This window comes from Astyanax mexicanus, chromosome 1 (genome assembly GCF_023375975.1).
Source record: "Astyanax mexicanus isolate ESR-SI-001 chromosome 1, AstMex3_surface, whole genome shotgun sequence".
In the NCBI taxonomy this organism is placed as follows: Eukaryota; Metazoa; Chordata; class Actinopteri; order Characiformes; family Acestrorhamphidae; genus Astyanax; species Astyanax mexicanus.
In genome coordinates, this window is record NC_064408.1 from 65,379,220 (window position 1) to 65,392,978 (window position 13,759).

Below are 13,759 nucleotides of genomic sequence, written 5' to 3' on the forward strand. Positions count from 1 at the left end.
ATAAATTGACTATTAAGAGAAGGTGAACACAAATGGATTTCTACCTGATCAAATCACTGCACTTTTTCACACTTCTCACGGTAGAGATCCTGGCTTTTATAGTACCCCTGAACTGCAAATCTTATTTTACCTAATATATACATATATTTTTTTGTGTGCAAATATTGTACATTACCATTACATTTTGTGACTTGACCAAGATTTGGGGCCCTATCTTACATCCTGCGCAAGTCCTGTCTTGATGCTCATTGATATCTTAAAGGGAATAGCTAGTGATGCGCTGACAGGTTTATTGCATGTTACACCCCCCAAAAAAAACATGATTTCTGAAGAGAATTAGTTAATGCCTTTTGTATGTTTTGAGCTGCACAAGGCCTACTTCTCCCGTGGTTACGATACCAAAGACGCTCTGACGCCCTGCTAGGTGAATGGTTGATGGCTTACCTATTAAACACTAAAATAGGGCCCTTTATGTTTAAGACTTGGGACATGACCCAGAACATAAGTGTCAAGACTTGACATTTACTTGTTACTTGCAACTTAGGCTATGTTCACATTACAAGCCACATTAAATCAGTTTTTTTTGCTCAGATCGAATCTTGACAGTTTACATTCACAAATGTAAGTGAGCTGTATCTGTGTGTAATGTGAACGAAACGTCTCACATGCGCACACTGATACGTGTATAAACGCCATCTTCTTCACCAACAACAAAAAACTTCATATTTGGGAGACGACTCGTAGCTTTATAAAGGGAAATGGATGAGTTAGCAGCTCTTATGTGGATAATCCTTTGCTGGAGAGGAGAGAAAACAGCTGATCTGAAGTACATGCTTTAGCTGCACAAAGAGATGTGTGGTTATGAGAGAGAAGCACGTAGCGCTTATACCCTGCGCTGCTGTGAGTCATATCACAAACCACAGAATATTTTGGAAAAATCCAGACTCCGTCAGGAACAGACAAAGTGTTACCAGATCACTGCCCAAGACAGCATAGAGTATAAATACTAGATTCCAACATGTAGAACTATAACATTAGTTGGCAAACACCTGATTAGTTCCAGCTACAGCACAATCACTTCATTTCTAGTTGGAGTTACTCAGTATAAAAGCAGCACATTTTATTCATTGAATGCAACATGTGCCCATTTAGCACAGCAATGTAAAAAGTTTCTTGGAAACATGAGGGTAGAGCTATACATTACTTCCATTCAAAGCATTTAGCTGACAAGGTTTTTATTACAGAGGTGGAACAACGTAGTGTTGAATCTTGCCCAAAAACTTAAAGGATTTTTGGGTGTAGCACAGCATAGTCACCCACACCTGGAATTGAACCAGACTTCCACCACATAGCTCACTGGCAGGTGGTGGTGGTATCCACTGCACCACACAAACCATCAGAACATGTACATCAAAACTACAGACGGAAGATATTAGATTGAGATTTTTTTTTTGTGCTTTTCTACAGTTACTGATGTAACCATTTATTTACACAGAACATGGTTGTAGAAATGGGTAGAGTTTGCCTAGTTCAATTGAGCAAGTTGGTTTAATATTGAAAGACACTCATGAAGGGTTTTGATTCACACCAAAAACACCTCCTTGAACCAACAGTCCACCGTTACACCCAGCTTTTCCAGCTTTCAGAAACAAGGAGACAATAAAATGAGACCACAGTATTGCTGTTATTGCCTTTATTTCACTTTTCTGAAGTGGTTCCTGCAAAACCCTGCTGATCAACATGAACAAATCCCAGAGCTCAGGTCCTTGTCCTGGGTCTCTTCTAACAAGGACTAGTCTCGCCACTTGAGGCTTGCTGTTGATTCCAAGACCCACAGCCAAGCAGTGGGGCAAAACAGCAGTGCAGGAACCTCCACCACAAGGGTTATATAATGTACTTGAAACTGAAGGTGCTGTCACAGGAGAGCCGTTTGCCTTTACAGCGACCACACAGGTCCTGTCTGTGAGGTCTTTTAGGGTCAACATGACGTGCTGTTCCAGGGCAAGTGCAGCGTGCCTTCTTACAGCTCTGCAAAACAAAGAGCATTAGTATGAAACTCAACACAGACTAAGACATTGTGCAAAGAAGGGCAAGCTTACTTGGCAGGTTATGTCCTCTACACGGTATGGGTTGAATGACTTCTGACATGTTCTGCAAAACTGCTTGAAGTAGACCTAGGAGAAGAGACGACCATTGTGATCATGTTACAGCAAGAGAACAGTCTAGGTAAGAAACTGTGCATGTACCTTGTTTGTGCCCTGAACACACCACACATATGCACTCTCCCAGCGCAGGTTGCAGTCTCTGCAGTGGTAGTAGCCGTACTTCTGTTCTAGAAACTAGTGACATGTGCGAAGATGGTTAATTCACTACAGGTCAGCAGAATTTTCCAAACCTCTTTCAGGTCTGTGGACCTTGTTGGGCATGGGGTCCTTAGATTATTATTGAAAACCCTAGGTTATTAAATACAGAAACCATTGGATATCAAATGTACTTTAGTACAAACTTTTGTCAGAAGAAATTGCAAGGACAATGTACACCTATTGTTAGTATTAGCTTAAAAGCACTGTATTTTGAAATGCTGGAGAAGGGGAAAAAAAAGTATATAGTGTTTTTTTTCCCACAACTCAAAAAAAGTAATCCAAACTTGTGTAAAGTTTTTTTTCTTTTTCTTTTTAACAGTATGAATCTGTGTTTCAGTAACTGCTCACCTGAAACCTCACTCTGCCCTTGATCTTGGACTCCTCCTGCCCACTCTTCTCAGCCTCACTCTTACTTCCATCCACAACTCCAGTCTGCTCACTTCCTTCCATGCTTTTGTCGGGACTAAGCTCATCTTTGGCTTGTTTGGAGCTCCTGCGCTCTTTGTTCTCCTGCTGCTGCTGTTTCTCCTCTTCCTCCTCCTTTGCTCCCCTGCGCTCCTCCTCCTCCTCCTCCTCCTCCTCCTGAAGGAAGGAGGCCAGGCCCCTGCTGGCTATGGGGGAGTACACTGCTTGAGTGCGCGGGAACCGGACGCCCCCCGGGCTCCCGCCGCCGCTGCTGGAGGAACCGGGGCTGCCGGGGGTCTGACCGTCAATCCTGCGCGCGCGCGGACTGTCGCGCCTGCGCACCTGCAGCAGCGTGCGCGGCCCCAGCGAGCACTGGATGGACACGTGCGCCCTGGGGTTGACCTGCACGGCCACGTCCCGGGTGTTGGCCTTCCTGAGGCGGGGCGTCAGGTTGGGGTTAATCTGGGACAGGATGGACTTGAGCTGCGCGCGGTGGTAGGTGTCCAGGTAGCTGTCGCTGTCCCCGTACGCCGCCAGGTAGCTCTTGTGCCTCCAGCCCTTGGGCCTGGGGCATCTGTAGGAGTAAGGGTTGTAGGAGGTGTACAGATAGCTGTCGAGGGACTCGTCTCCGTATGAAGCCATGTTCTCTCTCTTCGCTAAGCCGACGGACGCCTCGGCACGCGGGATTTAAGTAGCCGCGCTGATTGGCTGCAGGTGTGCAGTCACAGCCAATCAGCGCCAACACTGCAGGCAAACTCCGAAAACTGCTTCAGGTAAACCTGACCCCAATATTACATCATCCACTATATAGTACAATATAATCACCATGTATAGCTCTGGAAAAAAAATAAGAGAACACTTAAGTTTCTGAATCAGTTTCTCTGATTTTGCTATTTTGACTTGTCTCCCAAATTCCAAATAAAAATATAGTCATTTAGAGCATTTATTTGCAGAAAATGAGAAACGCTTGAAATAACAAAAAAGATGCAGAACTTTCCTTAAATAACACAAATCACTGTTTTCATCCATATTGGCATGTTCTCCTCCACCAGTTTTACACACTGCTTTTGGATAACTTCATGTCACTCCTGGTGCAAAAATTCAAGCAGTTCATCCTGGTTTGATGGCTTGTGATAATCCAGAGGTTTTCAATTTGGTAAAATTAAAGAAACTCATCATTTTTAAGTGGTGTCTTATTTTTTTCCAGAGCTTTCTACTGTGTGGGGCAGGTCCACTCCAATGATCCACTCCAACGGTCCACTCCAACACATCTTCTCATTCAATGTTTTTCTTTATTTCCCTATTTAATTTACTTATAGATTAATATTATGAAAACAATTAAGGGACACATGTTGAATAATTTGGTACATTATTTTTAGTTCAGATTTTATATGTGAAAAAGTTGTGAACCTCTGTGAACCACATATTAAGTGGTGAGCACCAGATACTAAGTGATGAGCAACAGATAGTATATTCCCTGGTCTCTACATGACTTCAAAGGCTGTTATGTGCACTTCTAATAAGTGTTAGCTAGCTTACTAGCTAGCTGGCTATCGTTAGCTCTGGGTTTATAGCTATCTTTAGCTACCAAGCTAAAACATTCGACGCTAAAATAAAGCAGCTAACATTAGATAACCTAGCTAACAACTTTATTTCACTGTGGAACATCTACTCAGCTAGGCAGGTTATTGTAAGTTGTTGGAGTTGTCTGTCAGTTTAAACTATAGCTTGCTAGCTACCATTATTCCCTGTTTGCCACAGATTTGCTAGTTTGTCTAGCTTGTAAATCGTCTGAGACTAAACTGCATTTTGAATAGAAATTTTCCAAAAAAAACATCCAATATACGACTAGGCTTAATCACTTCCTGTGCCGTTATGACTCCACAAATTCATAAACCAAGGATGGAGGATTGTAGAGCCTGTGCACAGCACAACGTACTTCCTGACATTGCCAATATATCCACCATTCACTGTTAAGCATTTAGCTGTGTTGTTAGCATTAACATAGCTTTTAAACAAAAGGCCAGATAACAATATGCTATTTATCATTCTATCCAAACAAATTGACTACTCTGCTGTTATGTATGTTTTTATGTATTTCAGCATACATAGCACTTGCTACTTTGATTTTTTTATTTCAACTAAAACTCTTTAAGTTTGTGGGTGTAATGTAAAAATGTGAAAAAGTTTTTCAAGGCACTGTGAATGCTGAATATACTAAAAAGTTTCCTTTAGTTCTGTACTCAGAACATACGTTATGCAAGTGGCTCTTCTGTGGCATCATGCAAAGCATTTTTTGGCACATTTACTTTTTTTAAGTGTCGCTGTATGCTGCTATGCATAAATCACAGTGTGCAGGTTCATTGAAGAGATTGGTTTTGTGGGACACAAGGGACCCGCTAAGTCAATGAGCTTAATTTACCCATCTGCCACCCTCTTTACCCTGGCCCTGCTGTGTTATTCCCCAGAGTGCTTTATGAGAGGAAAGCAATGCTTGAGTTATAAAGAGGTATTTTATCAAAAAAACAAACAAACAAATAAACACTTACACTGTAAGTTTATTCATAACAGTGGCATCTGATTTTATATACTTTTTCTCAACAATTTTACATTTAAATGATTGATGGAGAAGCAAGTCTTGTTCTGTGACTGATTTTATTGATCTCAGTGTTTAGGCTTTTTAAAGCTGACCTTTTTTCACAGTAGTTACTTGGCACACTCACTTTAAAAACACATTTTTATGTAATTTGCTTTAAACGGCTCTCTGTATGTCTATTAAATCAGCATTTTTGATTTGCATAATATCAACTTACAAATTCGAACAGATCTGCAATAGTAGAACTGTGCAAAGACTAAAAATTAATACACTTGTCTCGACCAGGTAGCAGATATATTTTTCAGAATGTCTGAAGAACAAGAATCGAATGTATAATGCTGATCTGCTGTCCAATGAAAATCATGTATCTCTATTTTGTCTGTTTTAGTTATCTCTATTGTGTGCACATCTAGCTGCTCTGTACACTGTGTAAATAACTGTAAATAAATAGACCAATAGAAAAATTACATGGAAAAAACTCAAAATGGCCTTCTCCTGTAAAGTCACCGTTTTGGAGATGGAGGCCCCCATTGTGGGTAATAAGTATTATTGTTACCCCCCCAAATCCCCACCCTACCTGACGTAAAAAAAACAACATTTCTAAAAAAAAATTTACCAGGCATCAGAATCTGATAATAATGAATTGATGTAACTGAAAATTATATATAGAGGAAATACAACCTGAAATATTTTACTGTGGCCCCTTGTGTGAGAAACTGGAAGAAAGATTTATTGGTGCAGATTTTATAGACTGTAATTGAGACTCAGCCCACAGGCTGAGTGCAGAATAGTGCAGAATAATTGTTTTCAGTGTAGCCCAAGACAAGCACTTAATCCATTTCCATTACTTACACAGTGCCTTGCAAATGTAATTAAAGTCATCAGATTCATCTTACATTTAAAACTTATTCCTTTAGGTTCGCAATAAATATACAAGCTGGAACCTGCTGTCATGTGTTATTCAGAAAAACCTGAAGACTACAGACAGGGTTGGAAACATTTGCAAGACACTGTACTTCAGTTTCTTCTGATACCAGTGTTCTACATTCAGCACAGGTGATATTACAGCTGTAATGTCCAAAAGTATGTCCAAGCTCACCAACCATGTGGTAATAAATTTTTACCCACTGCATGATTTCAGTTATAATGCTTCAGCAGCCAGCAATGACATGGGCAGATGTAGAATGTCTGTGGGGTCCAGTGTCTGTCTGCGGTCAGACTGCATCCTGCATAGGCATGGAGTTTCCCCACCCTTTTCCAAGGCGTGGAGCATGGTGGATTAGTCCTGCATTCAGGCTTTTTTAAAGTACAGAGGCTTAGATCCAAAACACAAAACAGCACCACACTCCATGCATCGTTACATGGGTTATCACATTTCAGCACCATTGCTGCTGTTTTCATGCAGTAAAATGACAAAGCTGTGGAATGTATTCTCTTTTGTTAACCATCACAAACCCAATTTGACCATTGACTACACAATTTCTGCAGAAAATCCCTGTAAACAGATGCTGCATTTGCATTTCAACTATTCCTTGGACCAGTTTATCATGAGCGTTTACACAGAATCAATACAAAGTCATTGTATATCAGCATGAGGCAGTGGGTATATTTGAGGCAATGGTGGATGGTTGATTACATGGACTGACATAAGTCATGACATCATCAGCTTTTTGGATGTTTAATGTGAACATACTGTAGCCTCCTATACAGGTGTGGGGCTCCCCAGTGACTCCCCTCCCCGAGACTCCAGCACGATTGTATTGGGGTCGCTTACGGTCACCGAGCCATAGGCCGCATCAAAAGGCCCATCCTCCTCCTTGAGTGTCTTGTAGGTGATGTTGGTGTCATCGTCACCGTCCTGCTCCAGGTCCTGCTTGCGCAGCACTTCTCTACGGTATACTCTGTAGCCCAGGATGAACACGCCGGCCTCGGCCGACTGAAACAGTGCGTAGAGCAGTGGGAACATGTACATGCCACCCATCAGCTCAGGTGGAAAGGCCAGCTTCAGGATGGCAGTGCACAGCTGCACATTCTGGCAGCCCGTCTCTAGAGAGACAGTGCGGCAGCTGTTGGGTGGCAGGTCAAAGAGCATGGCCAGGCCGTAACCGGCCGCATAGCCAGTCAAAGGCATCAGCACAGCCACCACGTAGACTGAGGGGGGGATGGTGGCCAGCAGTTCAGGGCCCAGCATGACGCCGGTCATGATGAAGAGCATAATCAGTGTGACGAACAGCAGCCACAGCGATACCTGGTGGACAGGAGAGAGTGAATAAAGGTTTGAGATATGACAGAACTAGTCAACTAGTGATCAGGTTACAGTGGAGAAGCCAACTATTCAAAATTTTCCTTTTTTAAATGTCAGTACAAAGGATGTAGGGTAACTGAGTTGATGTAAAGTCAAAGGCTGGTTTGGCTGCAGGTTTTCATTCTACACAACTAGCAGCACACCTGATTCACCTTGTTTAATCAGTCTGTCAGTCTTCAAACTGGAATAAAATGGCTGTTATGAAAGTAACCCACTCTTTCCAGATAAGGTTTGACACCCTTGATCTAACTGCTTTTAGTAGTGTCATGACATGCAGATGGACACACCATAACAATGGAGATAAATGTAACACCATCAGTATAAAAAAGTTGTGGACCACAACTACTGTAGTAGCTAACACAACACAGATAAACCAATGAAAAACTAACTAATCTAATACTGCAAGAACTAATTCAGTAGCCAATCCAACAGAAAACTGTAATATTTATGCATCAGTTTTTCAGTCCAGAAATACATGTTCATGTAACACTGCAAGGATTAACACATCACTCATTTTAGGAGAAAAAAAGTTCTAAAACACAAATAATGAAGTTACATTTAACTGTGCCACTGCAACACTCATTTAATCTAGTATAAAAAAAGATTTACTCTAACAGTAATGAGGTAATTCAACACTTAGTTAATTCAGTAGGGAAAGAGATAACCTAACATTGTAAGGGGTAAACAAAAATAATCTAGTGGAAACAGTTAAAAAGACATTGTAAGAGTCAACATGGTAGAAAAAGAGTAAATCTAACATATTGTTAGTACAACACGGATCTAATCCAGTAAAAAATAATAAAATGTTAATCTACTCCTAACACTATAGGAGTTTACACAGTAGATAGTCCAGTGAGCTAATGCTCTAGTGGTATACACTGTGGTATAATGCACTATATTGTTTTACTCCTAGTAAGAAAGAATTAACTGGTGAATCATTAATCCACACTTTCTGTGTTTGTTTAATGCTGTATATGTTAATTCAGTAAATGGAATGGTATCTTCCTGCTTTGGTGTAAAACTGACATTTTAAAAAATGACATTTCAGGCAGCAAAATCCGCAAGACAGAAGAAAGTGCATATTTCCATGAGAAGGTGATAAAAATGTGTCACCTGACACATTCACTTAGAAACTGAAGCCTGAACTGAATGAGTGCCATAATAGAGAAGCGCAGAAGTGTGCTTACTGTTTGCCATTTATCAGAAGAGAAAAGAGCAAAGCCACCAGAGTGACAATGCAGCCTGCTTTTAGCCACTCTCCTTAATGCGCACATCTCTCCTCCCCCACCACATCACACACACGCAGTGACACACATCTTCATACTCTCCATTCCTTTATCACTTCTCCCCCCTCCCTCTCCCTCTATCTTTCATTCACCATCCAGCCCATCCCAGACTGCTGTTAGATAAGCGTAACTGAAAGGAGGACCCTTTTAAGTGCACATAGGACATCAGTCTGACCCCAGGGGTCTGTTCTTTTTGCAACGGTCAGGTCCTGGATATAGTGTCATCACATTAAGTTTCTGAGCAGCTTTTTGAAATGAGAGGTGGGATTTTGGGATGTCAGGCAAGGTGTAACTTACTGTAAGATACAATAAGGTCCAGTGGGTTATGTTGTAAAGATTTATTTATACGTAATACATTTTAAATAAACAAGTGTCTAAACAAAATAGCATCTCATTTTAAGTATAATTTGTTGTCTTACTACAGTGTAGAAGTGTGTAACTGTAATTTAGCATCAATTCTGATGCTCTTCTTATAATAAAATATGGAGATATGTGCTAAACCAACATTTGAGCCCTTTCAGTGAACTGAACTGTAAACATAACCATAACCATTTCTCCCTTTTGGGACAAATCAGGTATTTTTTTTACTATTTTAATATTTTTTAAAGTGCCTTTATACAAATATGTCTGTATATTGCATATGTGTATATTTAGTTTCTTGTATATGTATATATTTAGTTTGTTCAACCTCTTAAATCCCAGGATTATTAGTATTATCCAGTTATTATTGTGAATACAGAGTACTGTTTAACAGTACTGTTTAACCCTAGCTGTTTAATTTAACTTATCTTATGGAGTCCCACAGGGTTACATTTTTGGGCCAATGGAACTGTTGTAATTTAATTATGACAATAATGAAGTGTGGATATAAAGTTAGGTTCTAAACATTTTATGTAAACTGTCAAACACTTGTTAAGAAATGGTTAATTCATAGTTATTCATTGCAAGGCCTCTTTTCTTTACAACTTAAACATTGGAACATTGCTGTGAGGATTTGATCCGATTTTTTTCAGATCTGTATCTGTATGTAATGTAAATGAATCTGTCCCTGAAATGCCTCACATGCGCACATTATTACATGTATAAACGTCACCTTCTTCACCACCAACAAAAAACGTCATATTTGAGAGATGACTTGTAGCTTTATAAAGGGAAATGAAAGTGTCTGCAGCTCGTATGTAGAGCATCCTTTGCTGGAGTGGAGAGTAAACAGCTGATGTGAAGTACATGGTCGGGTCGAGGAGGAGAAAAAAGACCAGGCTGCTTGGCTTGCTTTTGGTGTTTTTGCAGCTATAGCTAGAGAGAGAAGAGCGTAGCGCAGCGTAAAACCAAAAAAGACACATGAATTCTGATTTAGGACCTAAAGTGACTTAAATCTGATTTGATAAAAATCGAATTTAGCAGTTGGCACAGCCATCTCTGATCCACAGTCAGCAAAAAATCAACCTGGTAATGTGAGGTTATATTATTATGTTGGTTGATTATGTCTGGACTAGAAAGAAGCACATGACTGCAATGAGGAACATCTTGTCTAGCACAAGTTTAGTTGTGCTTTAAGCTGCTGGGCTTTTTTTATTTATTTAGATTAAATATCTGCTGTGTGTGAAACTGAACACCTGTGTCAGCGACATGTGCACCAATTAAAGTGTGCAAAAGTAAACGAACCCAATTAATAGTGGTGTCTGTATACTTTTCGACCTGCAGTGTAAAAGAGAGAGTGTTGCTTTCTCACCTTCAGCACTTTGTCGGCGGCGCGCGGGTATCGGTACCGGATTGCGAGCCCGAGGCCGATGGGCACGAGCGTGCTGCAGACAGTGAGCGTGATGGCGCCCAGAGGCAGCAGCTGTACGGCGGGCGCGCTGATCCACGCGCGGCTGTAGATCCACAGACAGAGCGGCGTGAAGACCAGCGCGAGCAGCGTGGAGGAGATGGTCATGATCACACTGCAGAACAACACACTCACATTACAGTCATACAACTCATACAACTCAGTTTTTAACTATCAGACCCTACTAAGCACAGTAAAACACAACTCAACAGAGCTTCAGACCCGAGGCTGAAGTTGGTGCTTCAGACACGGTTTTACTGAGTTTAATGAAGCAAAATAAAGCCTTAATAAGTTCAACAACAGCAACAATACACTTAAAGCTCAGCAAAACAAAGAAACCATTTGGGGAAATTTGATATCAAAGTGTAAATATGTTGTACAATGTGATTTACTTACTTTAAGTACATTTTAGCAACACTGGATACTCTGATAGCATAGAACATTCAATAAACGTTGTTTTCTTTTAAGGTTTATATTGGAAAAACGTTTTTGATTTAACATTGCCTCATATGCGTTGGTTAATGCATAATTGCTTAATTGGACTATAGAGATTTAAACCCGCTAGGATTGAGCTTTGTTGCTTACAATGCTTTTGGGAAAGACATTAGGAGATAGCGAGAGTAGATAAAATATTAAACCTCACCCCCTCCCTTTTTTCAAATAATTAATCTTTTGGAGATTATGATTTAAAGTGGCATCCTATTAGGCACTTTATCACTAGAATAAATATGACCAATATAACCTTCTCTCTTTTTGCCCCTCTAGAAAGCACTTTTTTACACTGGGGGCACAAGGGGTGAGGGGGGTGGGGTTGCCCCACCCTTGAGTCTGCCACTGGTTGGGAATGAGGTGGCGTGGTGGTCATCCAACATGCTGACCTCACTAATGCTCTTGTTGCTAAGTGCAATCAACTCATCAAGCCATCTCTGGTTACTCAAACAGTTACTCAAATAAAAGCAGAATAAACCCTCTTTTAGTACTCTGAAGAAACTCGTTCAGAAGAAACAATGAATGAGCAGGTGTCCCAATACTTTGGTCCCCGTAAAGTGCATAGTCTCTGAGCTATACTGAGCACAGACATAAAGAAACCTTTTTTTTTGTTTTTGATCACACGTTTTATATAGCTACTTCTAATCATCAAGTCACTTTTTATGTGATGCGTGATGTTAAAACTAGAAAATATACTTACAAGAAGGCTTTTGGGTTTTTGAGTAATGCCATGGAAGAATGTTAAGTTTGTTTTAAAAAAAAAATAACGCAATAAATCTTTAGATCTAGATGCAGATTTTGTGTGCCTGATGATCTTCACCACCTGACAAATCTATATTACCCTATAAATAAGGTTCTTCATGGAACCAAAGATGAGAACACCCGAGAGGTTCACTACTATCCATTTCTAGGATATAAAACATATATTTGTCCCTTTTCATGAGTAAAACCTAGCTAGCAGAGAACGTTATAAGAACGTTTATCAATGTTTTAAAAAGGTTCCAGGAAGGTTAGCCTGTAACCTTGGAGAAATAATGTTCCAACAACGTTCTAAAAACGTGTGTAAGTTCCCAGACGAATATTAACATATTAGAAACATTAAAAAATACCCATCATATCCAAAGTGAAGTGACATTACCAGAACGTTTAAAAACATTAAATAAAAATGTTTAAGAACATCCAGAAAACATGAACTGTAACATATAGAAAACGTTCTACTAACCAAAATGTTTTGATGGGAAATTGCATTTACATATAAACATAAAATATAAAGTCCCTGTGTTGGGCAGGGCAACTAAACTATTAACAACTATTAAAAGTCAGTAATATGGTACAGTCATGTTCCTTAAAGACTAAAAGTACTGAAGAAGTTTAAAGTTTAGTTTTATTTGTTTGAGTTGAGTTGATTTATAACTGGATAAATGTAGCCACTGTTCATAGAGAGACGTTGTCACAATGTGTGTGTGTGTGTGTGTGGTACCTGAGGTTCATCTCCCCGTTGACCAGCAGGGTCATGATGTTGGACAGGTTGCCCCCGGGGCAGCAGCCGCACAGCAGCACCGCCACCGCCGCTCCGTCGTCCAGAGAGAAGGCGAGCGCGAGCACGAAGGCCAGCAGCGGCATGAGCACGAACTGGCACAGCGCGGCCAGCAGCACGCCCACCGGCCGCCGCGCGTGCTCACGCAGCTCGCGCACCTCCGCCGTGCAGCCCAGCCCCAGCATGGTGAAGCCCAGCGTTAAGGCCACGAACACGCTGATGCCGTGGCTGAGCGGAGAGTCCCAGAAGGGCGCGGGACCCTCCGCGGGCATCTCCACGAGCGCAGCGCCCGGGCTCTCCATCGCGACTGAAGCGCACGAGCGTCTCCGGCTCACATTCGGCGTTTCGTGCCCCACCTCCTCCTTCCTCCCCTCCTCCTCTCTGTTACTCTAGTGGAGGGTGGCGCGCACCTACGCCAAGCATTCACCATACACTACATATGTGGAACTTCTGTCTTCTATTACTAAATGTGAATCATTATTGTAAGTCGCTTGGAACCAAAGTGTCTGCCAAATGTAATGTAGTGTATTGTAAATTTCTGTTGTAGAATGTTCCAGATTTTTCAGATGGGGTAATTTGTTACAGTAACAGTCTATTACAAAATATTTGTCTACTGGCACAAAGGAAGTGACATCACAAGGACATTTTCTGCCCACATGGCAAGACCAAGAGTCTAAGTGCTCTAATAATTTCCAAGTTTTTTTTCCAAATATGTTTGTCCAAGTTGTGTGTGTCACTCAGTGAACGCAACCCTGTTACTCATATTGTAAGATTAATGAGTAGAGACAAAATTTACTTTATATACTTATATAACCATGTTGTCCTTGATCTTGTATACTTTGCTAAATTTTACAGTTAGCATCTGTTCCTGGGGTAAACCACAACTTAGCCTAGATTTGCAACCCTGTTACTCGCAACCCTGTTACTGTAAGTTACCAAATATATTGCAT

At 40.9% G+C, this 13,759-nt stretch overlaps 2 protein-coding genes across 2 annotated transcripts; both read right to left on the reverse strand.

The window, feature by feature from the left end:
• Nucleotides 1–1,678: 1,678 nt before the first annotated feature.
• zar1 (zygote arrest 1) lies at nt 1,679–3,435 on the reverse strand. The gene is made up of 4 exons (XM_007257025.4): nt 2,712–3,435; nt 2,247–2,339; nt 2,100–2,174; nt 1,679–2,028 (listed from the first exon to the last, which is right to left on the reverse strand). The coding sequence occupies exons 1-4, from the start codon at nt 3,408–3,410 to the stop codon at nt 1,885–1,887; spliced, it is 1,011 nt and encodes a 336-aa protein (XP_007257087.2). The 5' UTR covers nt 3,411–3,435; the 3' UTR covers nt 1,679–1,884.
• A 1,873-nt stretch (nt 3,436–5,308) lies between these two features.
• slc10a4 (solute carrier family 10 member 4) lies at nt 5,309–13,258 on the reverse strand. The gene is made up of 3 exons (XM_022664317.2): nt 12,753–13,258; nt 10,688–10,898; nt 5,309–7,612 (listed from the first exon to the last, which is right to left on the reverse strand). The coding sequence occupies exons 1-3, from the start codon at nt 13,109–13,111 to the stop codon at nt 7,067–7,069; spliced, it is 1,116 nt and encodes a 371-aa protein (XP_022520038.2). The 5' UTR covers nt 13,112–13,258; the 3' UTR covers nt 5,309–7,066.
• Between the last annotated feature and the right edge of the window lie 501 nt (nt 13,259–13,759).

Coding starts and splice junctions, on each gene's coding strand:
- zar1 (XM_007257025.4), bottom strand. CDS start 3,410: ATGGCTTCATACGGAGACGAGTCCCTCGACAGCTATCTGTACACCTCC. Junction 2,175..2,246: donor GTGTTCAGGGCACAAACAAG/GTACATGCACAG, acceptor CTCTTCTCCTAG/GTCTACTTCAAGCAGTTTTG. Junction 2,029..2,099: donor TAGAGGACATAACCTGCCAA/GTAAGCTTGCCC, acceptor TTTGTTTTGCAG/AGCTGTAAGAAGGCACGCTG.
- slc10a4 (XM_022664317.2), bottom strand. CDS start 13,111: ATGGAGAGCCCGGGCGCTGCGCTCGTGGAGATGCCCGCGGAGGGTCCC. Junction 10,899..12,752: donor AACGGGGAGATGAACCTCAG/GTACCACACACA, acceptor GTTGTTCTGCAG/TGTGATCATGACCATCTCCT. Junction 7,613..10,687: donor CCGCCGACAAAGTGCTGAAG/GTGAGAAAGCAA, acceptor CCTGTCCACCAG/GTATCGCTGTGGCTGCTGTT.